The sequence below is a fragment of the Bombina bombina genome, chromosome 1 (genome assembly GCF_027579735.1).
Source record: "Bombina bombina isolate aBomBom1 chromosome 1, aBomBom1.pri, whole genome shotgun sequence".
Classification (NCBI taxonomy): domain Eukaryota; kingdom Metazoa; phylum Chordata; class Amphibia; order Anura; family Bombinatoridae; genus Bombina; species Bombina bombina.
The window spans coordinates 1,125,328,326-1,125,353,601 of NC_069499.1; the positions used below are offsets into that span (position 1 = coordinate 1,125,328,326).

Sequence of the window (25,276 nt, forward strand, 5' to 3'; positions counted from 1 at the left end):
AATTTCAAAGTGGCTAGAAAACCATTGGTCATGGGAAGCTACCAAATAGTTAACTGCGCAAATGTTATCACCACTCTTTTCTTCTTAAACGAGAAGAGTCCACAGCTGCATTCATTACTTTTGGGAATTCAGAACCTGGCCACCAGGAGGAGGCAAAGACACCCCAGCCAAAGGCTTAAATACCTCCCCCACTTCCATCATCCCCCAGTCATTCTTTGCCTTTCGTCACAGGAGGTTGGCAGAGAAGTGTCAGAAGATTGAAGTTAGTCTCTTATGGAGGGTACTACTCTTCGAAATGGGACTGAAGTTTTAAGTAATCCTGTCAGCCTCTCAGTGAGAGCATGGATGAAAGTTAGAGTCTGGAGATGCAGGGAGTGTCGTCTTTGCGAAACCATCCCGACTCATGTTAACAGCTCCTTGGCAATCAGCGTTGACGAGTTTCGCTGCCTGCCTTTATTCCCTCAAGTCCATGTCAGAAGCGATGCTACTATCTGTCACACTTGAAGGGCCTAGTTCCTGTTCCATGGCGTAGATTCCGGTAAGATCGTTTCATTTTATTTCGATATGTGAATGTAACGAAAGAAGTCAGGGTCCCAGTGGGACTCCTTTATCTTATGGAATCAAGGGTTAATATCTCCTGTGGGGGGTTATTGAACAGGGGGGACTTTAATCATGTTTGTTATATGATTCTGTCTGCTAATGTGTAGTGATGTTTGGGCTCATGGCTATTCGGAACATAACGGCCTTATCATCAGACTGCGTGGTCCTTTTGGACTGGCGCACCTTTTTTTGCTGGATTACACGGAGAACCGCGTGACCGGGTGTGGTCATGTTGTAATTCCACTTCCGTACTCTGACCTAGTGACGACGGAGAGAGTCTGTCCGTTAGTTGTCTGGTTCACAGGGGGTGGTGAGTGCCCCAGCCATTGGGGGTGTAAGGTACCGTTCAGCTTTTCTCTCCAAGTTATGGAGGATTCTGATTTTTTAGAGACGGACATCTCCGACTCGGAGTATACGTCTTGTGAGGAGTATCCATGTCCATCAGTTATGTTCCGTGCTAGAGTAGCGTAGAGTGCATTGAGCCATCCACCCCTGATGATTCCATGTCCGGTGAGGCGCGCGCCCCAGAACCTTCTTTTGCAGCAGGTGTCCCTATGGCCGTTACTCCTTCTCCGGAAGGCAGCTTGTTTCCTTCAGAGGTTACGGCATGGTTCCGCATGGCCATATCTATGGCTCTGGCACATTTATATCTCCCAAGAGATATTTTAAGATACTGTCCATGTTCTGTTAACCAGGGTCCTTTGAGAGTGAGATCGCCTGAGTCTGTACGACCTTCTGAGGAAGCGATGGCCTCTGAGGCTTCAGGGGCCCCTCCCTCGGGGCCGGGGTCGTTCATCGATCCGGCGGGGGAACATTTTGCCTTCCGTTATAGACTGGCATGTCTTCATGTACTACTTAGGCATGTTTTGGTGGTGCTGAAGGATTCCAGTCCTACTGGGCAGAGGGATCCTCGGTCTTCTGTGCCGGATGGCAAACTTGGTTAGACGTATGGGGATGAAGCCAATCTCCTTGACGTCTCCGTTTTTCTTTGCTTTAAGTATCTGTTCCAGTTCTGAGCTTAGGAGAATGGGGCCACTGATTGGCTGGTCCTGTTAGCGTGCCCATTCTCCTTGGGTGTTTACCCACTGGTGCTGCCTTCATTTATTTGATCCGAATAGGATGTGTTTAATTTGTTTTACGAAGCTCATGTCTGTTATGATTTTCTGTTTTGGGAACGTTTCTTCTCTGGAACTGATACTTTCGATTTTTGGGTCACATGAGCACTTCCTCAAAGTTGTGCAGAGCTATATAATGACATTTATATGTTATGACAGTTATGTTTATATTTTATGTTATCGATCCCTTCGGGGGCTTTAATTTTTCTTGGACCTTGGACAGTTTTGGAGTGTTCTCGTACCAGGCTGGTCCTGGCCGGGCGCTAGCAACTGTTCCTTACGGTTCATGTCACCCACGTGGTGCCGTTGTGCTGGTTACCCTGTCGGGTGTTGGGTTGTTCACTTTGATAAGTGTTCATTTTTTCTTGTTGCCTCCATTACTAGAAATTGGAGGGTCTGCATCGGTCCGCCTCCCGTTCTTACTGTTGAGGGTGTTCCGGACTCGGAGCCTGCTGAGGCTCATCGTGAGAGGTCCTTTGGCCTTGGAAGCGAAGTTTATCCATTCCCATTGAGTTTGGAGGTTTGGATGACCTTTGGGCGTCGGGGGTACCAGATGGAGGGCGATTTTCGTTTTCACTCTTGGTATCTTCTGGATGTCTGTTTTTTGTGGCCTAGTCGCAAGTACCAGGGGTAGGAGGGGTGGGGCGCCCTTCTTAGATTCTTGCACCTGAGCCCTGTGGTTTCTAGTTATGCCTCTGTTGCTGGGGCTACTTTTTCTCTTCTTGGGTGGTCGGGTCATCTGTGCCCTGAAGTCCTTATTACTTTAGTATGTTGTACGCTCTCCTATTGGAAGCGCAGGGGTTGGGGTTAGTCCCTTTTGCTTTTCCCCTAGCATTTTCCCCTAGTCAATTTGCCTGCCAGGAGTTGTGAGGCTCCCACTCTTTTTCCTGTGTGGTACAGGATTTTCTGGGAGACTGATCCTGTTAGGGTCTTTGGAGATATTATCGTCTTCTCATCCTAAGGGCTTGTTTGGAGCCTGTCCCTTGTAAACCTATTGTCTTAGAGGGTGGTGTTCCCCTTTGACTCTCTAAGAGATCTAGCTCTCTGGGTTTGCAAGCCGAGGGTCCTGGAATCAGACGCACCTCCGGGTGCTGGTTGCCCTCTACTTAGGCCTGTTAAGATGTCTCTCTAGGCTCTTTGGTCTGAATCTATTTCGAGCGTCCAATGTCCAGGGACATTGGGATGTGGGATGCACTGCCTAGGGTGCACTCCTCCTTATGAAGTGACTTGATGGTTCCTCAGGCGGTTAGAGCATGGACTGGTCTTGGATTCTGGGGGTCTTGCTTATGGCCATGTCTCTTGTCTGCAATTCGGAGTCCGGATCTGGATCGGTCCTAGTCGGTTGGGTTTTAAACCTTTCGGTTTTGGAACATCCGCATGTCCTTTCAGTAGAGATTTGATAACTGCCTAAGGGTTAGTTTTGCTGTCTCTCAGGCGGGATCTTACAGTTGTTGTCAGGGGCAGCTATTGCACCTTGATGTGGGCTTGTGGTTGTTTGTTTTAACTGAGCTGTCAGTATGGCTGAATTGGTCTTTTATCAATTGTTTTTTTACTGTTTCTCTGGGGAAGTGGTTCCTTTGCATTTGCCCTCCTTCAGGGAGGTTTTCAGAATACAGTATCCAAGAAGCCCCAGAGTTCCTTCTCTTCTTGTTTTACAAGGGGTTCTGTCCTTCCTTGCTTGCAAGAGGTCTTGGGACTGGATTCTGGTACTGGAACGCTGTAGTTCAATGTCCTATCTCCCTTGGTTGGGAGTGGTCCTTCTTGGAAGGGAGCTGTGTAGGGGTTCTGGAACCCAAGCACGTAGTATTTTTGTCTTGGCTTTGTGGTAGCAAGCAAAATTAAATAATGGTCAGAGTTGTTTTCCCATGGGTTTGTTCCCTTTCGGCCCCTCCTTCTTCTGAGGTGTGGTTCAGAGAATTTTGTATTCTTTGTATTCGTTGCCAATCCTTTTGGACTGGGTCTGTTACTTCGGAGTGAGGGTCGGGGATCTGGCTGCTCTGTTGAGTCTTGACCATGTACTTCAAGTTGCTGCAAGTCCATGTGGCCTAGGGGATATCTACCCTGCCTAATAGCTAAAAACTTGGAGTTTGAATCCTGCTGTGGCAGCTTTCTATCCTGGTTCCTGCCTTCTGTGGGGGGTTCACTGTGTTTCATCCCTCCTCTGGTTTCATAGGCTGCTGGTTTTGGATGTTCTTCTAACGTCTGGATTTTTGTCGTGGATAAGAGTCTTTGTCGATATTTTTCGGCCTTCTCTGTGGGATGGTCTCCCACGTTGGCTTAGGGTCAGCTTTGCTGCCTTGATGCTGGAGTTTGTAAATTCTCGTTCAGAGGTGGCTGTGTGTTTTCACTAGATAGCCTTTTTTCTCTGATAGGATATATAGTTTTTTTCTAATCCTTGTCTGCAGGCTCCGAATTTCTTTTATTATTTTATATGCTACCTATGTTTGACTAGTTTTAGCGGTTGTGTCTGCTAGACTATGGTACAGTGGGGAGCTTACGGCTTCCTTGGAGCACCATAAGTCATATTTTGTTGTGTTAGGGATCTGAGGGTAGACCTCGGTTCTTCTTGTTCATTCTTCTTGTTCATTTCCCTGGGCGGATGTCTTTAGCAACCTTGGGTTCGCTTTAGTTATTTTGAGGTTTTCTTACCGTAGTTGGTGGTCCTTTAGATATCTTATGGTCCTCCGTTTTTTTTCCCCCTCTGGGTTGGTGAAGGTTCTATAGCTTGGGTATCGTTTTTCCAAAAGTAATGAATGCAGCTGTGGACTCTTCCCATTTTAAGAAGAAAAACTTAAATTATGCTTACCTGATAATTTTCTTTTCTTCTGATGGCAAGAGTCCACAGCTCCCCGCCCGCGTTTTACCTATGGGGCGGCCGTATTTTAGTTTTTATCCTTCTGGCACCTTTTTCACCATGATATTTCTCCTACTGTTCCTTGTTCCCTTGGCAGAATGACTGGGGGAAGAGGGAAATGGGGGAGGTATTTAAGCCTTTGGCTGGGGTGTCTTTGCCTCTTCCTGGTGACCAGGTTCTGAATTCACAAAAGAAATGAATGCAGCTGTGGAATCTTCCCATCAGAAGTAAAGAAAATTATCAGGTAAGCATAATTTATGTTTTTTGCGTGTGGTGGATATATTACTGTTATTGTCTTCCACGTCTTTACAGATGGAGTTTGTAGATTACGTGTTCCACGCTGAGCGAGGGCGCAGAGAGACAGCCAACCTAGAGCTGCTACTGCAGCGGTGCAGCGAGGTGCAACACTGGGTCAGTACACAGACTCTGCTGTGCGAGGGGTTGGCACGGCGCACACAGCTACTCAAGAAATTCATCAAGACAGCTGCCATGTGAGTCCTGCAGAGTAATGTGTGTCCTGAGGTGTGTTTTATGTGTTGGTGAGTGCAGTGTATGCTGTGACGTGACATCTGAGTGTGTCCTATGGTACATCCTACACAGTGCTATGTGACCTGTAGATTAGTGTGTGGCCTGTACAGGACTGAGTATCACATGTTAGTTAGGTACTGGAGCCTGCAGACTAGCGTGTGGTCTGTACAGCACTGAGTATCACATGTTAGTAAGGTACTGGAGCCTGCAGACTAGTGTGTGGTCTGTACAGCACTGAGTATCACATGTTAGTTAGGTACTGGAGCCTGCAGACTAGTGTGTGGCCTGTACAGCACTGAGTATCACATGTTAGTTAGGTACTGGAGCCTGCAGACTAGTGTGTGGTCTGTACAGCACTGAGTATCACATGTTAGTTAGGTACTAGAGCCTGCAGACTAGTGTGTGGTCTGTACAGCACTGAGTATCACATGTTAGTTAGGTACTGGAGCCTGCAGACTAGTGTGTGACCTGTACAGCACTGAGTATCACATGTTAGTTAGGTACTGGAGCCTGCAGACTAGTGTGTGGCCTGTACAGCACTGAGTATCACATGTTAGTTAGGTACTGGAGCCTGCAGACTAGTGTGTGGTCTGTACAGCACTGAGTATCACATGTTAGTTAGGTACTGGAGTCTGCAGACTAGTGTGTGGTCTGTACAGCACTGAGTATCACATGTTAGTTAGGTACTGGAGCCTGCAGACTAGTGTGTGGTCTGTACAGCACTGAGTATCACATGTTAGTTAGGTACTGGAGCCTGCAGACTAGTGTGTGGTCTGTACAGCACTGAGTATCACATGTTAGTTAGGTACTGGAGCCTGCAGATTAGTGTGTGGTCTGTACAGCACTGAGTATCACATGTTAGTTAGGTACTGGAGCCTGCAGACTAGTGTGTGGTCTGTACAGCACTGAGTATCACATGTTAGTTAGGTACTGGAGCCTGCAGACTAGTGTGTGGTCTGTACAGCACTGAGTATCACATGTTAGGTACTGGAGCCTGCAGACTAGCGTGTGGTCTGTACAGCACTGAGTATCAGATGTTAGTTAGGTACTGGAGTCTGCAGACTAGTGTGTGGCCTGTACAGCACTGAGTATCACATGTTAGTTAGGTACTGGAGTCTGCAGACTAGTGTGTGGTGTGTACAGCACTGAGTATCACATGTTAGGTACTGGAGCCTGCAGACTAGCGTGTGGTCTGTACAGCACTGAGTATCAGATGTTAGTTAGGTACTGGAGTCTGCAGACTAGTGTGTGGCCTGTACAGCACTGAGTATCACATGTTAGTTAGGTACTGGAGCCTGCAGACTAGTGTGTGGCCTGTACAGCACTGAGTATCACATGTTAGGTACTGGAGCCTGCAGATTAGTGTGTGGTCTGTACAGCACTGAGTATCACATGTTAGTAAGGTACTGGAGCCTGCAGACTAGTGTGTGACCTGTACAGCACTGAGTATCACATGTTAGTTAGGTACTGGAGCCTGCAGACTAGTGTGTGGTCTGTACAGCACTGAGTATCACATGTTAGTTAGGTACTGGAGTCTGCAGACTAGTGTGTGGTCTGTACAGCACTGAGTATCACATGTTAGTTAGGTACTGGAGCCTGCAGACTAGTGTGTGGTCTGTACAGCACTGAGTATCACATGTTAGTTAGGTACTGGAGCCTGCAGACTAGTGTGTGGTCTGTACAGCACTGAGTATCACATGTTAGTTAGGTACTGGAGCCTGCAGATTAGTGTGTGGTCTGTACAGCACTGAGTATCACATGTTAGTTAGGTACTGGAGCCTGCAGACTAGTGTGTGGTCTGTACAGCACTGAGTATCACATGTTAGTTAGGTACTGGAGCCTGCAGACTAGTGTGTGGTCTGTACAGCACTGAGTATCACATGTTAGGTACTGGAGCCTGCAGACTAGCGTGTGGTCTGTACAGCACTGAGTATCACATGTTAGTTAGGTACTGGAGTCTGCAGACTAGTGTGTGGCCTGTACAGCACTGAGTATCACATGTTAGTTAGGTACTGGAGTCTGCAGACTAGTGTGTGGTCTGTACAGCACTGAGTATCACATGTTAGTTAGGTACTGGAGCCTGCAGACTAGTGTGTGGCCTGTACAGCACTGAGTATCACATGTTAGGTACTGGAGCCTGCAGATTAGTGTGTGGTCTGTACAGCACTGAGTATCACATGTTAGTTAGGTACTGGACCCTGCAGACTAGTGTGTGGTCTGTACAGCACTGAGTATCACATGTTAGTTAGGTACTGGAGCCTGCAGACTAGTGTGTGACCTGTACAGCACTGAGTATCACATGTTAGTAAGGTACTGGAGCCTGCAGACTAGTGTGTGACCTGTACAGCACTGAGTATCACATGTTAGTTAGGTACTGGAGCCTGCAGACTAGTGTGTGGTCTGTACAGCACTGAGTATCACATGTTAGTTAGGTACTGGAGCTTGCAGACTAGTGTGTGGTCTGTACAGCACTGAGTATCACATATTAGTTAGGTACTGGAGACTGCAGACTAGTGTGTGGTCTGTACAGCACTGAGTATCACATGTTAGTAAGGTACTGGAGCCTGCAGACTAGTGTGTGACCTGTACAGCACTGAGTATCACATGTTAGTTAGGTACTGGAGCCTGCAGACTAGTGTGTGGTCTGTACAGCACTGAGTATCACATGTTAGTTAGGTACTGGAGCTTGCAGACTAGTGTGTGGTCTGTACAGCACTGAGTATCACATATTAGTTAGGTACTGGAGCCTGCAGACTAGTGTGTGACCTGTACAGCACTGAGTATCACATGTTAGTTAGGTACTGGAGCCTGCAGACTAGTGTGTGGCCTGTACAGCACTGAGTATCACATGTTAGGTACTAGAGCCTGCAGACTAGTGTGTGGTCTGTACAGCACTGAGTATCACATGTTAGTTAGGTACTAGAGCCTGCAGACTAGTGTGTGGTCTGTACAGCACTGAGTATCACATGTTAGTTAGGTACTGGAGCCTGCAGACTAGTGTGTGACCTGTACAGCACTGAGTATCACATGTTAGTTAGGTACTGGAGCCTGCAGACTAGTGTGTGGCCTGTACAGCACTGAGTATCACATGTTAGTTAGGTACTGGAGCCTGCAGACTAGCGTGTGGTCTGTACAGCACTGAGTATCACATGTTAGTTAGGTACTGGAGCCTGCAGATTAGTGTGTGGTCTGTACAGCACTGAGTATCACATGTTAGTTAGGTACTGGAGCCTGCAGACTAGTGTGTGGTCTGTACAGCACTGAGTATCACATGTTAGTTAGGTACTGGAGCCTGCAGACTAGTGTGTGGTCTGTACAGCACTGAGTATCACATGTTAGGTACTGGAGCCTGCAGACTAGCGTGTGGTCTGTACAGCACTGAGTATCACATGTTAGTTAGGTACTGGAGTCTGCAGACTAGTGTGTGGCCTGTACAGCACTGAGTATCACATGTTAGTTAGGTACTGGAGTCTGCAGACTAGTGTGTGGTCTGTACAGCACTGAGTATCACATGTTAGTAAGGTACTGGAGCCTGCAGACTAGTGTGTGGCCTGTACAGCACTGAGTATCACATGTTAGGTACTGGAGCCTGCAGATTAGTGTGTGGTCTGTACAGCACTGAGTATCACATGTTAGTTAGGTACTGGAGCCTGCAGACTAGTGTGTGGCCTGTACAGCACTGAGTATCACATGTTAGTTAGGTACTGGAGCCTGCAGACTAGTGTGTGACCTGTACAGCACTGAGTATCACATGTTAGTTAGGTACTGGAGCCTGCAGACTAGTGTGTGGTCTGTACAGCACTGAGTATCACATGTTAGGTACTGGAGCCTGCAGACTAGCGTGTGGTCTGTACAGCACTGAGTATCAGATGTTAGTTAGGTACTGGAGTCTGCAGACTAGTGTGTAGCCTGTACAGCACTGAGTATCACATGTTAGTTAGGTACTGGAGTCTGCAGACTAGTGTGTGGTGTGTACAGCACTGAGTATCACATGTTAGTTAGGTACTGGAGCCTGCAGACTAGTGTGTGGCCTGTACAGCACTGAGTATCACATGTTAGGTACTGGAGCCTGCAGATTAGTGTGTGGTCTGTACAGCACTGAGTATCACATGTTAGTTAGGTACTGGAGCCTGCAGACTAGTGTGTGACCTGTACAGCACTGAGTATCACATGTTAGTTAGGTACTGGAGCCTGCAGACTAGTGTGTGGTCTGTACAGCACTGAGTATCACATGTTAGTTAGGTACTGGAGCTTGCAGACTAGTGTGTGGTCTGTACAGCACTGAGTATCACATATTAGTTAGGTACTGGAGCCTGCAGACTAGTGTGTGACCTGTACAGCACTGAGTATCACGTGTTAGTTATGTACTGGAGCCTGAAGACTAGTGTGTGGCCTGTACAGCACTGAGTATCACATGTTAGTTAGGTACTGGAGCCTGCAGACTAGTGTGTGGCCTGTACAGCACTGAGTATCACATGTTAGTAAGGTACTGGAGCCTGCAGACTAGTGTGTGGCCTGTACAGCACTGAGTATCACATGTTAGTAAGGTACTGGAGCCTGCAGACTAGTGTGTGGTCTGTACAGCACTGAGTATCACATGTTAGTTAGGTACTGGAGCCTGCAGACTAGTGTGTGGTCTGTACAGCACTGAGTATCACATGTTAGGTACTAGAGCCTGCAGACTAGTGTGTGGTCTGTACAGCACTGAGTATCACATGTTAGTTAGGTACTGGAGCCTGCAGACTAGTGTGTGACCTGTACAGCACTGAGTATCACATGTTAGTTAGGTACTGGAGCCTGCAGACTAGTGTGTGGCCTGTACAGCACTGAGTATCACATGTTAGTTAGGTACTGGAGCCTGCAGACTAGTGTGTGGTCTGTACAGCACTGAGTATCACATGTTAGTTAGGTACTGGAGTCTGCAGACTAGTGTGTGGTCTGTACAGCACTGAGTATCACATGTTAGTTAGGTACTGGAGCCTGCAGACTAGTGTGTGGTCTGTACAGCACTGAGTATCACATGTTAGTTAGGTACTGGAGCCTGCAGACTAGTGTGTGGTCTGTACAGCACTGAGTATCACATGTTAGTTAGGTACTGGAGCCTGCAGACTAGTGTGTGGTCTGTACAGCACTGAGTATCACATGTTAGTTAGGTACTGGAGCCTGCAGACTAGTGTGTGGTCTGTACAGCACTGAGTATCACATGTTAGTTAGGTACTGGAGCCTGCAGACTAGTGTGTGGTCTGTACAGCACTGAGTATCACATGTTAGGTACTGGAGCCTGCAGACTAGCGTGTGGTCTGTACAGCACTGAGTATCACATGTTAGTTAGGTACTGGAGTCTGCAGACTAGTGTGTGGCCTGTACAGCACTGAGTATCACATGTTAGTTAGGTACTGGAGTCTGCAGACTAGTGTGTGGTCTGTACAGCACTGAGTATCACATGTTAGTTAGGTACTGGAGCCTGCAGACTAGTGTGTGGCCTGTACAGCACTGAGTATCACATGTTAGGTACTGGAGCCTGCAGATTAGTGTGTGGTCTGTACAGCACTGAGTATCACATGTTAGTTAGGTACTGGAGCCTGCAGACTAGTGTGTGGTCTGTACAGCACTGAGTATCACATGTTAGTTAGGTACTGGAGCCTGCAGACTAGTGTGTGACCTGTACAGCACTGAGTATCACATGTTAGTAAGGTACTGGAGCCTGCAGACTAGTGTGTGTCCTGTACAGCACTGAGTATCACATGTTAGTTAGGTACTGGAGCCTGCAGACTAGTGTGTGGTCTGTACAGCACTGAGTATCACATGTTAGTTAGGTACTGGAGCCTTGCAGACTAGTGTGTGGTCTGTACAGCACTGAGTATCACATATTAGTTAGGTACTGGAGCCTGCAGACTAGTGTGTGGTCTGTACAGCACTGAGTATCACATGTTAGTTAGGTACTGGAGCCTGCAGACTAGTGTGTGACCTGTACAGCACTGAGTATCACATGTTAGTTAGGTACTGGAGCCTGCAGACTAGTGTGTGGTCTGTACAGCACTGAGTATCACATGTAGTTAGGTACTGGAGCCTTGCAGACTAGTGTGTGGTCTGTACAGCACTGAGTATCACATGTTAGTTAGGTACTGGAGCCTGCAGACTAGTGTGTGGACTGTACAGCACTGAGTATCACATGTTAGTTAGGTACTGGAGCCTGCAGACTAGTGTGTGGCCTGTACAGCACTGAGTATCACATGTTAGGTACTAGAGCCTGCAGACTAGTGTGTGGTCTGTACAGCACTGAGTATCACATGTTAGTTAGGTACTAGAGCCTGCAGACTAGTGTGTGGTCTGTACAGCACTGAGTATCACATGTTAGTTAGGTACTGGAGCCTGCAGACTAGTGTGTGACCTGTACAGCACTGAGTATCACATGTTAGTTAGGTACTGGAGCCTGCAGACTAGTGTGTGGCCTGTACAGCACTGAGTATCACATGTTAGTTAGGTACTGGAGCCTGCAGACTAGTGTGTGGTCTGTACAGCACTGAGTATCACATGTTAGTTAGGTACTGGAGTCTGCAGACTAGTGTGTGGTCTGTACAGCACTGAGTATCACATGTTAGTTAGGTACTGGAGCCTGCAGACTAGTGTGTGGTCTGTACAGCACTGAGTATCACATGTTAGTTAGGTACTGGAGCCTGCAGACTAGTGTGTGGTCTGTACAGCACTGAGTATCACATGTTAGTTAGGTACTGGAGCCTGCAGACTAGTGTGTGGTCTGTACAGCACTGAGTATCACATGTTAGTTAGGTACTGGAGCCTGCAGACTAGTGTGTGGTCTGTACAGCACTGAGTATCACATGTTAGGTACTGGAGCCTGCAGACTAGTGTGTGGTCTGTACAGCACTGAGTATCACATGTTAGTTAGGTACTGGAGCCTGCAGACTAGTGTGTGGTCTGTACAGCACTGAGTATCACATGTTAGTTAGGTACTGGAGCCTGCAGACTAGTGTGTGGTCTGTACAGCACTGAGTATCACATGTTAGTTAGGTACTGGAGCCTGCAGACTAGTGTGTGGTCTGTACAGCACTGAGTATCACATGTTAGTTAGGTACTGGAGCCTGCAGACTAGTGTGTGGTCCTGTACAGCACTGAGTATCGCATGTTAGTTAGGTACTGGAGCCTGCAGACTAGTGTGTGGACCTGTACAGCACTGAGTATCACATGTTAGTTAGGTACTGGAGTCTGCAGACTAGTGTGTGGTCTGTACAGCACTGAGTATCACATGTTAGTTAGGTACTGGAGCCTGCAGACTAGTGTGTGACCTGTACAGCACTGAGTATCACATGTTAGTTAGGTACTGGAGCCTGCAGACTAGTGTGTGGTCTGTACAGCACTGAGTATCACATGTTAGTTAGGTACTGGAGCCTGCAGACTAGTGTGTGGCCTGTACAGCACTGAGTATCACATGTTAGTTAGGTACTGGAGCCTGCAGACTAGTGTGTGACCTGTACAGCACTGAGTATCACATGTTAGTTAGGTACTGGAGCCTGCAGACTAGTGTGTGGTCTGTACAGCACTGAGTATCACATGTTAGTTAGGTACTGGAGCCTGCAGACTAGTGTGTGGTCTGTACAGCACTGAGTATCACATGTTAGTTAGGTACTGGAGCCTGCAGACTAGTGTGTGACCTGTACAGCACTGAGTATCACATGTTAGTTAGGTACTGGAGCCTGCAGACTAGTGTGTGGACTGTACAGCACTGAGTATCACATGTTAGGTACTAGAGCCTGCAGACTAGTGTGTGGACCTGTACAGCACTGAGTATCACATGTTAGTTAGGTACTGGAGCCTGCAGACTAGTGTGTGGTCTGTACAGCACTGAGTATCACATGTTAGTTAGGTACTGGAGCCTGCAGACTAGTGTGTGACCTGTACAGCACTGAGTATCACATGTTAGTTAGGTACTGGAGCCTGCAGACTAGTGTGTGGCCTGTACAGCACTGAGTATCACATGTTAGTTAGGTACTGGAGCCTGCAGACTAGTGTGTGGTCTGTACAGCACTGAGTATCACATGTTAGTTAGGTACTGGAGCCTGCAGACTAGTGTGTGGTCTGTACAGCACTGAGTATCACATGTTAGTTAGGTACTGGAGCCTGCAGACTAGTGTGTGGTCTGTACAGCACTGAGTATCACATGTTAGTTAGGTACTGGAGCCTGCAGACTAGTGTGTGGTCTGTACAGCACTGAGTATCACATGTTAGGTACTGGAAGCCTGCAGACTAGTGTGTGGTCTGTACAGCTCTGAGTATCACATGTTAGTTAGGTACTGGAGCCTGCAGACTAGTGTGTGGTCTGTACAGCACTGAGTATCACATGTTAGTTAGGTACTGGAGCCTGCAGACTAGTGTGTGGTCTGTACAGCACTGAGTATCACATGTTAGTTAGGTACTGGAGTCTGCAGACTAGTGTGTGTCCTGTACAGCACTGAGTATCACATGTTAGTTAGGTACTGGAGCCTGCAGACTAGTGTGTGGTCTGTACAGCACTGAGTATCACATGTTAGTTAGGTACTGGAGCCTGCAGACTAGTGTGTGGTCCTGTACAGCACTGAGTATCACATGTTAGGTACCTGGAGCCTGCAGACTAGTGTGTGGTCTGTACAGCACTGAGTATCACATGTTAGTTAGGTACTGGAGCCTGCAGACTAGTGTGTGGACCTGTACAGCACTGAGTATCACATGTTAGTTAGGTACTGGAGCCTGCAGACTAGTGTGTGACCTGTACAGCACTGAGTATCACATGTTAGTTAGGTACTGGAGCCTGCAGACTAGTGTGTGGTCTGTACAGCACTGAGTATCACATGTTAGTTAGGTACTGGAGCCTGCAGACTAGTGTGTGGTCTGTACAGCACTGAGTATCACATGTTAGTTAGGTACTGGAGCCTGCAGACTAGTGTGTGACCTGTACAGCACTGAGTATCACTGTTAGTTAGGTACTGGAGCCTGCAGACTAGTGTGTGGTCTGTACAGCACTGAGTATCACATGTTAGTTAGGTACTGGAGCCTGCAGACTAGTGTGTGACCTGTACAGCACTGAGTATCACATGTTAGTTAGGTACTGGAGCCTGCAGACTAGTGTGTGGACTGTACAGCACTGAGTATCACATGTTAGTTAGGTACTGGAGCCTGCAGACTAGTGTGTGGTCTGTACAGCACTGAGTATCACATGTTAGTTAGGTACTGGAGCCTGCAGACTAGTGTGTGGTCTGTACAGCACTGAGTATCACATGTTAGTTAGGTACTGGAGCCTGCAGACTAGTGTGTGGACCTGTACAGCACTGAGTATCACATGTTAGTTAGGTACTGGAGCCTGCAGACTAGTGTGTGGTCTGTACAGCACTGAGTATCACATTTAGTAGGTACTGGAGCCTGCAGACTAGTGTGTGTCCTGTACAGCACTGAGTATCACATGTTAGTTAGGTACTGGAGCCTGCAGACTAGTGTGTGGTCTGTACAGCACTGAGTATCACATGTTAGTTAGGTACTGGAGCCTGCAGACTAGTGTGTGGTCTGTACAGCACTGAGTATCACATATCTGTTAGTAACGGTTACTGGAGGCTGACAGACTAGTGTGTGACCTGTACAGCATGAGTATCACATGTGTTAGGTACTGGAGCTGCAGACTAGTGTGTGGTCTGTACAGCCACTCGTATCACATGTAGTTAGTATGAGCTTGCAGGACTGTGTGTGGTCTGTACAGCAATGTAGTTTAACATATTAGTTAGGTACTGGAGCCTGCAGACTAGTGTGTGACCTGCAGCACTGAGTATCACATGTTAGTTAGGTATGGAGCCTGCGACTGGTGTGTGGCTGGTACAGCACTGAGTATCACATGTTAGGTACTAGAGCCTGCAGGACTAGGTGTGTGGTCTGTACAGCTCTGAGTATCTCATGTTAGTTAGGTACTAGTGCCAGCAGACTAGTGTGTGGTCTGTACAGCACTGAGTATCACATGTTAGTTTACGGTACTGGAGCTGCAGACTAGTGTGTGACCTGTACAGCAATGTAGTATTCACATGTTTGTTAGGTACTGGAGCCTGCAGACTAGGGTGTGTGGCCTGTACAGCACTGAGTATCACATGTTTGTTTGGTACTGGAGCCTGCAGACTAGTGTGTGGTCTGTACAGCACTGAGTATCACATGTTAGTTAGGTACTGGAGCCTGCAGACTAGTGTGTGGTCTGTACAGCACTGAGTATCACATGTTAGGTACTGAAGCCTGCAGATTAGTGTGTGGTCTGTACAGCACTGAGTATCACATGTTAGTTAGGTACTGGAGCCTGCAGACTAGTGTGTGGTCTGTACAGCACTGAGTATCACATGTTAGGTACTGGAGCCTGCAGACTAGCGTGTGGTCTGTACAGCACTGAGTATCAGATGTTAGTTAGGTACTGGAGTCTGCAAACTAGTGTGTGGCCTGTACAGCACTGAGTATCACATGTTAGTTAGGTACTGGAGTCTGCAGACTAGTGTGTGGTCTGTACAGCACTGAGTATCACATGTTAGTTAGGTACTGGAGCCTGCAGACTAGTGTGTGGCCTGTACAGCACTGAGTATCACATGTTAGGTACTGGAGCCTGCAGATTAGTGTGTGGTCTGTACAGCACTGAGTATCACATGTTAGTTAGGTACTGGAGCCTGCAGACTAGTGTGTGGTCTGTACAGCACTGAGTATCACATGTTAGTTAGGTACTGGAGCCTGCAGACTAGTGTGTGACCTGTACAGCACTGAGTATCACATGTTAGTTAGGTACTGGAGCCTGCAGACTAGTGTGTGGTCTGTACAGCACTGAGTATCACATGTTAGTTAGGTACTGGAGCTTGCAGACTAGTGTGTGGTCTGTACAGCACTGAGTATTACATTTTAGTTAGGTACTGGAGCCTGCAGACTAGTGTGTGACCTGTACAGCACTGAGTATCACGTTAGTTAGGTACTGGAGCCTGCAGACTAGTGTGTGGTCTGTACAGCACTGAGTATCACACGTTAGTTAGGTACTGGAGCCTGCAGACTAGTGTGTGACCTGTACAGCACTGAGTATCACATGTTAGTTAGGTACTGGAGCCTGCAGACTAGTGTGTGACCTGTACAGCACTGAGTATCACATGTTAGTTAGGTACTGGAGCCTGCAGACTAGTGTGTGGTCTGTACAGCACTGAGTATCACATGTTAGTTAGGTACTGGAGCCTGCAGACTAGTGTGTGACCTGTACAGCACTGAGTATCACATGTTAGTTAGGTACTGGAGCCTGCAGACTAGTGTGTGGCCTGTACAGCACTGAGTATCACATGTTAGTTAGGTACTGGAGCCTGCAGACTAGTGTGTGGTCTGTACAGCACTGAGTATCACATGTTAGTTAGGTACTGGAGCCTGCAGACTAGTGTGTGACCTGTACAGCACTGAGTATCACATGTTAGTTAGGTACTGGAGCTTGCAGACTAGCGTTGTGGTCTGTACCAGCACTGAGTATCACATGTTAGTTAGGTACTGGAGCCTGCAGACTAGTGTGTGGTCTGTACAGCACTGAGTATCACATGTTAGTTAGGTACTGGAGCCTGCAGACTAGTGTGTGACCTGTACAGCACTGAGTATCACATGTTAGTTAGGTACTGGAGCCTGCAGACTAGTGTGTGGTCTGTACAGCACTGAGTATCACATGTTAGGTACTAGAGCCTGCAGACTAGTGTGTGACCTGTACAACACTGAGTATCACATGTTAGTTAGGTACTGGAGCCTGCAGACTAGTGTGTGGTCTGTACAGCACTGAGTATCACATGTTAGTTAGGTACTGGAGCCTGCAGACTAGTGTGTGACCTGTACAGCACTGAGTATCACATGTTAGTTAGGTACTGGAGCCTGCAGACTAGTGTGTGACCTGTACAGCACTGAGTATCACATGTTAGTTAGGTACTGGAGCCTGCAGACTAGTGTGTGGTCTGTACAGCACTGAGTATCACATGTTAGTTAGGTACTGGAGCCTGCAGACTAGTGTGTGGTCTGTACAGCACTGAGTATCACATGTTAGTTAGGTACTGGAGCCTGCAGATTAGTGTGTGGTCTGTACAGCACTGAGTATCACATGTTAGTTAGGTACTGAAGCCTGCAGACAAGTGTGTGACCTATACAGCACTGAGTATCACATGTTAGTTAGGTACTGGAGCCTGCAGACTAGTGTGTGACCTGTACAGCACTGAGTATCACATGTTAGTTAGGTACTGGAGCCTGCAGACTAGTGTGTGGCCTGTACAGCACTGAGTATCACATGTTAGTTAGGTACTGGAGCCTGCAGACTAGTGTGTGACCTGTACAGCACTGAGTATCACATGTTAGTTAGGTACTGAAGCCTGCAGACTAGTGTGTGGTATGTACAGCACTGAGTATCACATGTTAGTTAGGTACTGGAGCCTGCAGACTAGTGTGTGACCTGTACAGCACTGAGTATCACATGTTAGTTAGGTACTAGAGCCTGCAGACTAGTGTGTGGTATGTACAGCACTGAGTATCACATGTTAGGTACTGGAACCTGCAGACTAGTGTGTGACCTGTACAGCACTGAGTATCACATGTTAGTTAGGTACTGGAGCCTGCAGACTAGTGTGTGGTCTGTACAGCACTGAGTATCACATGTTAGTTAGGTACTGGAGCCTGCAGACTATTGTGTGACCTATACAGCACTGAGTATCACATGTTAGTTAGGTACTGGAGCCTGCAGACTATTGTGTGACCTGTACAGCACTGAGTATCACATGTTAGTTAGGTACTGGAGCCTGCAGACTAGTGTGTGGTCTGTACAGCACTGAGTATCACATGTTAGTTAGGTACTGGAGCCTGCAGATTAGTGTGTGGTCTGTACAGCACTGAGTATCACATGTTAGTTAGGTACTGAAGCCTGCAGACAAGTGTGTGACCTATACAGCACTGAGTATCACATGTTAGTTAGGTACTGGAGCCTGCAGACTAGTGTGTGACCTGTACAGCACTGAGTATCACATGTTAGTTAGGTACTGGAGCCTGCAGACTAGTGTGTGGCCTGTACAGCACTGAGTATCACATGTTAGTTAGGTACTGGAGCCTGCAGACTAGTGTGTGACCTGTACAGCACTGAGTATCACATGTTAGTTAGGTACTGAAGCCTGCAGACTAGTGTGTGGTATGTACAGCACTGAGTATCACATGTAAGTTAGGTACTGGAGCCTGCAGACTAGTGTGTGACCTGTACAGCACTGAGTATCACATGTTAGTTAGGTACTAGAGCCTGCAGACTAGTGTGTGGTATGTACAGCACTGAGTATCACATGTTAGGTACTGGAACCTGCAGACTAGTGTGTGACCTGTACAGCACTGAGTATCACATGTTAGTTAGGTACTGGAGCCTGCAGACTAGTGTGTGGTCTGTACAGCACTGAGTATCACATGTTAGTTAGGTACTGGAGCCTGCAGACTATTGTGTGACCTATACAGCACTGAGTATCACATGTTAGTTAGGTACTGGAGCCTGCAGACTATTGTGTGACCTGTACAGCACTGAGTATCACGTTAGATACTGGAGCCTGCAGACTAGTGTGTGACCTGTACAGAACTGAGTATCACATGTTAGTTAGGTACTGGAGTCTGCAGACTAGTGTGTGGCCTGTACAGCACTGAGTATCACATGTTAGTTCGGTACTGGAGCTTGCAGACTAGTGTGTGGTGTGTACAGCACTGAGTATCACATGTTAGTTCGGTACTGGAGCTTGCAGACTAGTGTGTGGTATGTACAGCACTGAGTATCACATGTTAGTTAGGTACTGGAGCTTGCAGACTAGTGTGTGACCTGTACAGCACTGGGTATCACATGTTAGTTCGGTACTGGAGCCTGCAGATGTGACCTGTACAGCACTGAGTATCACATGTTAGTTCGGTACTGGAGCTTGCAGACTAGTGTGTGACCTGTACAGCACTGAGTATCACATGTTAGTTTGGTACTGGAACTACACGATTTGTATCCGTACAGTTAGTTACGTTCCTGACAATACTGGTCATTAATTTAGTCTCTCGTTTGTTACATTTATTTATATACAGTATATTCTCCCATCTCTTGTTATATTTATTTATATACAGTATATTCTCCCATCCCTTGTTATATTTATTTATATACAGTATATTCTCCCATCCCTTGTTATATTTATTTATATACAGTATATTCTCCCATCCCTTGTTATATTTATTTATATACAGTATATTCTCCCATCCCTTGTTATATTTATTTATATACAGTATATTCTCCCATCCCTTGTTATATTTATTTATATACAGTATATTCTCCCATCCCTTGTTATATTTATTTATATACAGTATATTCTCCCATCCCTTGTTATATTTATTTATATACAGTATATTCTCCCATCCCTTGTTATATTTATTTATATACAGTATATTCTCCCATCCCTTGTTATATTTATTTATATACAGTATATTCTCCCATCCCTTGTTATATTTATTTATATACAGTATATTCTCCCATCTCTTGTTATATTTATTTATATTCAGTATATTCTCCCATCCCTTGTTATATTTATTTATATACAGTATATTCTCCCATCCCTTGTTATATTTATTTATATACAGTATATTCTCCCATCCCTTGTTATATTTATTTATATACAGTATATTCTCCCATCCCTTGTTATATTTATTTATATACAGTATATTCTCCCATCCCTTATTATATTTATTTATATACAGTATATTCTCCCATCCCTTGTTATATTTATTTATATACAGTATATTCTCCCATCCCTTGTTATATTTATTTATATACAGTATATTCTCCCATCCCTTGTTATATTTATTTATATACAGTATATTCTCCCATCCCTTGTTATATTTATTTATATTCAGTATATTCTCCCATCCCTTGTTATATTTATTTATATACAGTATATTCTCCCATCTCTTGTTATATTTATTTATATACAGTATATTCTCCCATCTCTTGTTATATTTATTTATATACAGTATATTCTCCCATCCCTTGTTATATTTATTTATATACAGTATATTCTCCCATCCCTTGTTATATTTATTTATATACAGTATATTCTCCCATCTCTTGTTATATTTATTTATATACAGTATATTCTCCCATCTCTTGTTATATTTATTTATATACAGTATATTCTCCCATCTCTTGTTATTACGGCTCTAATCCTAGTTTTATTTTCCCCTTTCTCCGCCTGTGTCTACCGCACTGCAATCACAGATGTAAACAGAACCAGGATCTCCTGTCCTTTTTTGCAATAGTGATGGGTTTGGATAACGGAGCTGTTAGCCGGCTACGGGGCACCTGGGAAGTAAGATCATTAGTTCTGTATCTGCAAGGCCCAGCATGTCATGTTTATAATAATGCACATATATACACTGGCACTTGCACACTTATAAACACTCATATGTGCAACATACTAACAAACTGAAAGATAAATCAGATAGATAGATAGATAGATAGATAGATAGATAGATACAACTAGAATGGACTGCAGTCACAGGTTTTACTGGGTGCACATCCTTTTACCTGGGCAGCACTGTCTGAATAAACTGAATCCACATCCCCTGACACAGGTAGCGTCCCACAGAGCTGACTGGGTGCAAATCTATTAGGGCAGGGGTGTCAAACAGCCTTATTTGCAAAGAATCGATGTAGCCAAAGAATATAACATTAAAATACACTCTATACGGTTTATAAACAACAAACATAGCAATAGTAAGATATGTAGGTAGTGTGCGGCCTGTGTGAGTTCCACTTACATGATCTGCGACTCAAATGAGTTTAACACCCCCCCCCCCTGCATTAGGGATTATTAAAAACCCACATTGCAAAATAAGGGGGTCGATCCGATAAAAATCGTCGCCCGCAAAAGTCGGCGACGCCAATATTTGCGCGGGTTTGGTATCCTATATACAGCGTAACCTAGAAGTTACGCGCGTATATTTCTGCCGTCGCCCGTAGTTTTTTGGGCCATAGGCAGGTATACCAAACCCGCGCAATTTGGTATCCAATATACAGCGTAAGGACTTAAGTGGCGAAAATGGAGAAATCTTACTCCATTTTCACCTCGCCACAAAAAGCAGCCGTAAGAAGCCTTACGCTGACTATTGGAGCCCCGTAACTCCCTAAACTGGCTGCTAAAATAAACCTAACACCTAACGCATGCGCAATGTCTATCTCCCTGTCAACCGCGATCTTCTAAAATAAACCTAACACCTAACGCATGCGCAATGTCTATCTCCATGTCAACCGCGATCTTCTAAAATAAACCTAACACCTAACGCATGCGCAATGTCTATCTCCCTGTCAACCGCGATCTTCTAAAATAAACCTAACACCTAACGCATGCGCAATGTCTATCTCCCTGTTAACCGCGATCCCCCGCCGCAATACCTAATAAAGTATTTAACCCCTAAACCGCCGCCATCTACATAAACTAACCCCCTACTGTGAGCCCCTAAAACCGCCACCATCTAACTGATCTATCCCCTAATGTGAACCCCTAAAACCGCCACCATCTAACTGATCTATCCCCTAATGTGAACCCCTTACACCGCCGCCATCTATATTAAAATTATTAACCTCTAATTTAATCTACCTACCCCGCCGCCAGCTATATTATCTATATTAACCCTAAGTATATTATAGTTAATATAGTTATTACATTATATATATTAACTATATTAACCCTAATTATATTAGGGTTAATATAGTTAATATAGTTACTATAGTATTTATATTAACTATATTAACTCTATCTAACCCTAACACCCCTAACTAAATTCTTATTAAATAAATCTAATTCATATTATAAACTAAAATATTCCTATTTAAATCTAAATACTTATCTATAAAATAAACCCTAAGATAGCTACAATGTAATTAATAATTACATTATAGCTATGTTAGGGTTTATATTTATTTTACAGGTAAATTGTTAATTATTTTAACTAGGTATAATAGCTATTAAATAGTTATGAACTATTTAATAGCTACCTAGTTAAAATAATTACCCAATTACCTGTGAAATAAATCCTAACCTAAGTTACAAATAGACCTACACTATCAATAAATTAAATAAACTACAAATATCTATCTAAAAATACAATTAAATAAACTAAACTAAATTACAAAAAGAAACAAACACTAAATTACAAAAAATAAAAAAAAGATTACAAGATTTTTAAGCTAATTACACCTATTCTAAGCCCCCTAATAAAATAATAAAGCCCCCCAAAATAAAAAAATTCCCTACCCTATTCTAAATTAAAAAAAGTTCAAAGCTCTTTTACCTTACCAGCCCTTAAAAGGGCCTTTTGTGGGGGCATGCCCCAAAGAAAACTGCTCTTTTGCCTGCAAAAAAAAACACAATACCACCCCCCAACATTACAACCCACCACCCACATACCCCTAATCTAACCCAAACCCCCCTTAAATAAACCTAACACTACCCACCTGAAGATCTCCCTACCTTGTCTTCACCACACCGGGCAGAACTCCTCATCCGATCCGGGCGATGTGTTCCAGCAAGCGGCAGTGAAGTCTTCTTCCATCCGGGCGATGTCTTGAAGCAAGCGGCAGAGAGTCTTCTTCGATCGGCGATGTCTTCAAGCAAATCGGCATCTTCAATCTTCTTCCTTCGCTCCTCCGCCGCAGAGCATCCTTCCGGCACGACGACTTCCCGACGAATGAGGTTCCTTTAATTGACGTCATCCAAGATGGCGTCCGCCGAATTCCGATTGGCTGATAGGATTCTATCAGCCAATCGGAATTAAGGTTGAAAAATCTGATTGGCTGATTGAATCAGCCAATCAGATTCAAGTTCAATCCGATTGGCTGAACCAATCAGCCAATCGGATTGAACTTGAATCTGATTGGCTGATTCAATCAACCAATCAGATTTTTCTACCTTAATTCCGATTGGCTGATAGAATCCTATCAGCCAATCGGAATTCGGCGGACGCCATCTTGGATGACGTCATTTAAAGGAACCTCATTCGTCGGGAAGTCGTCGTGCCAGAAGGATGCTCCGCGGCGGAGGAGCGAAGGAAGAAGATTGAAAATGCCGATTTGCTTGAAGACATCGCCGATGGAAGAAGACTCTCTGCCGCTTGCTTCAAGACATCGCCCGGATGGAAGAAGACTTCACTGCCGCTTGCTAGAACACATCGCCCGGATCGGATGAGGAGTTCTGCCCGGTGTGGTGAAGACAAGGTAGGGAGATCTTCAGGGGGGTAGTGTTAGGTTTATTTAAGGGGGGTTTGGGTTAGATTAGGGGTATGTGGGTGGTGGGTTGTAATGTTGGGGGGTGGTATTGTGGGGTTTTTTGCAGGCAAAAGAGCAGTTTTCTTTGGGGCATGCCCCCACAAAAGGCCCTTTTAAGGGCTGGTAAGGTAAAAGAGCTTTGAACTTTTTTTAATTTAGAATAGGGTAGGGAATTTTTTTATTTTGGGGGGCTTTATTATTTTATTAGGGGGCTTAGAATAGGTGTAATTAGCTTAAAAATCTTGTGATCTTTTTTTTATTTTTTGTAATTTAGTGTTTGTTTCTTTTTGTAATTTAGTTTAGTTTATTTAATTGTATTTTTAGATAGATATTTGTAGTTTATTTAATTTATTGATAGTGTAGGTCTATTTGTAACTTAGGTTAGGATTTATTTTACAGGTAATTGGGTAATTATTTTAACTAGGTAGCTATTAAATAGGTAATAACTATTTAATAGCTATTATACCTAGTTAAAATAATTAACAATTTACCTGTAAAATAAATATAAACCCTAACATAGCTATAATGTAATTATTAATTACATTGTAGCTATCTTAGGGTTTATTTTATAGGTAAGTATTTAGATTTAAATAGGAATATTTTAATTAATAATATTAATATTAGATTTATTTTAATAAGAGTTTAGTTAGGATGTTAGAGTTAGATAGGGTTATTATACTTAATATATATATAATATAATAACGATATTAACTATATTAACCCTAATATAATTAGGGTTAATATAGTTAATATATATAATATAATAACTATATTAACTATATTAACCCTAATATAATTAGGGTTAATATAGTTAATATAGCTGGCGGCGGTGTAGGGGGATTAGATTAGGGGTTAATACATTTATTATAGGTGGCCGCGGTGTAGGGGGATGTAGATTGTAGGCAAAAGAGCAGTTTACTTTGTGACAAAGCCCCGCCAAAAGCCCTTTTAAGGGCTGGCAAAAGAGCTGTTACTTTGGGGCAATGCCACGCAAAAAGCCCTTTTCAGGGCTATTTGTAGGGTTAGACTTAGGTTTAGTGGTAGGGATAGTTTAGTATTTTAGGGGTTAAATAATTTAATATAGATGGCGGCGGGGGAGGGGGATTAGATTAGGGGTTAATAATTTTAAAATAGATAGCGGCGGGGTAGGGGCTCACTTTAGGGGGTAGGTAAGGTAGATGGCGGCGGTGTTAGGGGCTCACTTTAGGGGGTTAGAGATTTAATATAGCTGGCGGCGGTTTAGGGGTTAATAACTTTATTAGGTAGCGGCGGGCTCCGGGAGCGGCGGTTTAGGGGTTAATACATATTTTATTGTTAGGCTAGTGAGGGGGGATAGCGGATAGAGGGTTAGACGTGTCGGGCTATGTTAGGGAGGCGTGTTAGACAGTGCGGGTGATTTAGACTTTAGTCAGGTTTTGTAGGCGCCGGCAGTTTCTAACGTGCCGCAAGTCACTGGCGACGCCAGAAATTTGTACTTGCGCAGATTTCTGGACATCACTGGTTTATCTGACTTACGGCACGTTAGCATCTGACGGCGCAGTATATGGGATAGCTCGAGTTGCGAGCTGAAACTGCGGGCGACGCGGGTTCCCTCGCTTGCGCCGCAAACTACGATCTATATCAGATCGCGCCCCAGATATTTTTTTACTCACTAATGGCCAAAAAGCAGCAAATATGATGAACAATATATGATGTGGCTAATATATAAACATACCTGCATACACTTAGTAGCAGCTATTGGCCAAGAGATGACAAGGGTCTCAATCTCAGTCCTCCATGTTGGATTATAACACTACTACTGCCAGGGTGCTCTACATTTACAACCATAAAAATGTTCTTTTCTGATGTAAT

The 25,276-nt window shown here is 44.8% G+C and overlaps 1 protein-coding gene across 1 annotated transcript in view; it reads left to right on the forward strand.

Annotated features, from left to right (window-relative positions):
* The window catches only part of RAPGEFL1 (Rap guanine nucleotide exchange factor like 1), a 124,526-nt gene that overhangs the window by 70,898 nt on the left and 28,352 nt on the right, over nt 1-25,276 (forward strand). The window contains exons 9-10 of the mRNA XM_053698327.1: nt 4,882-5,060; nt 20,378-20,468. Of these exons, the coding sequence (XP_053554302.1) occupies nt 4,882-5,060; nt 20,378-20,468 (270 nt within the window). The remainder of the gene's footprint in view (nt 1-4,881; nt 5,061-20,377; nt 20,469-25,276) is intronic.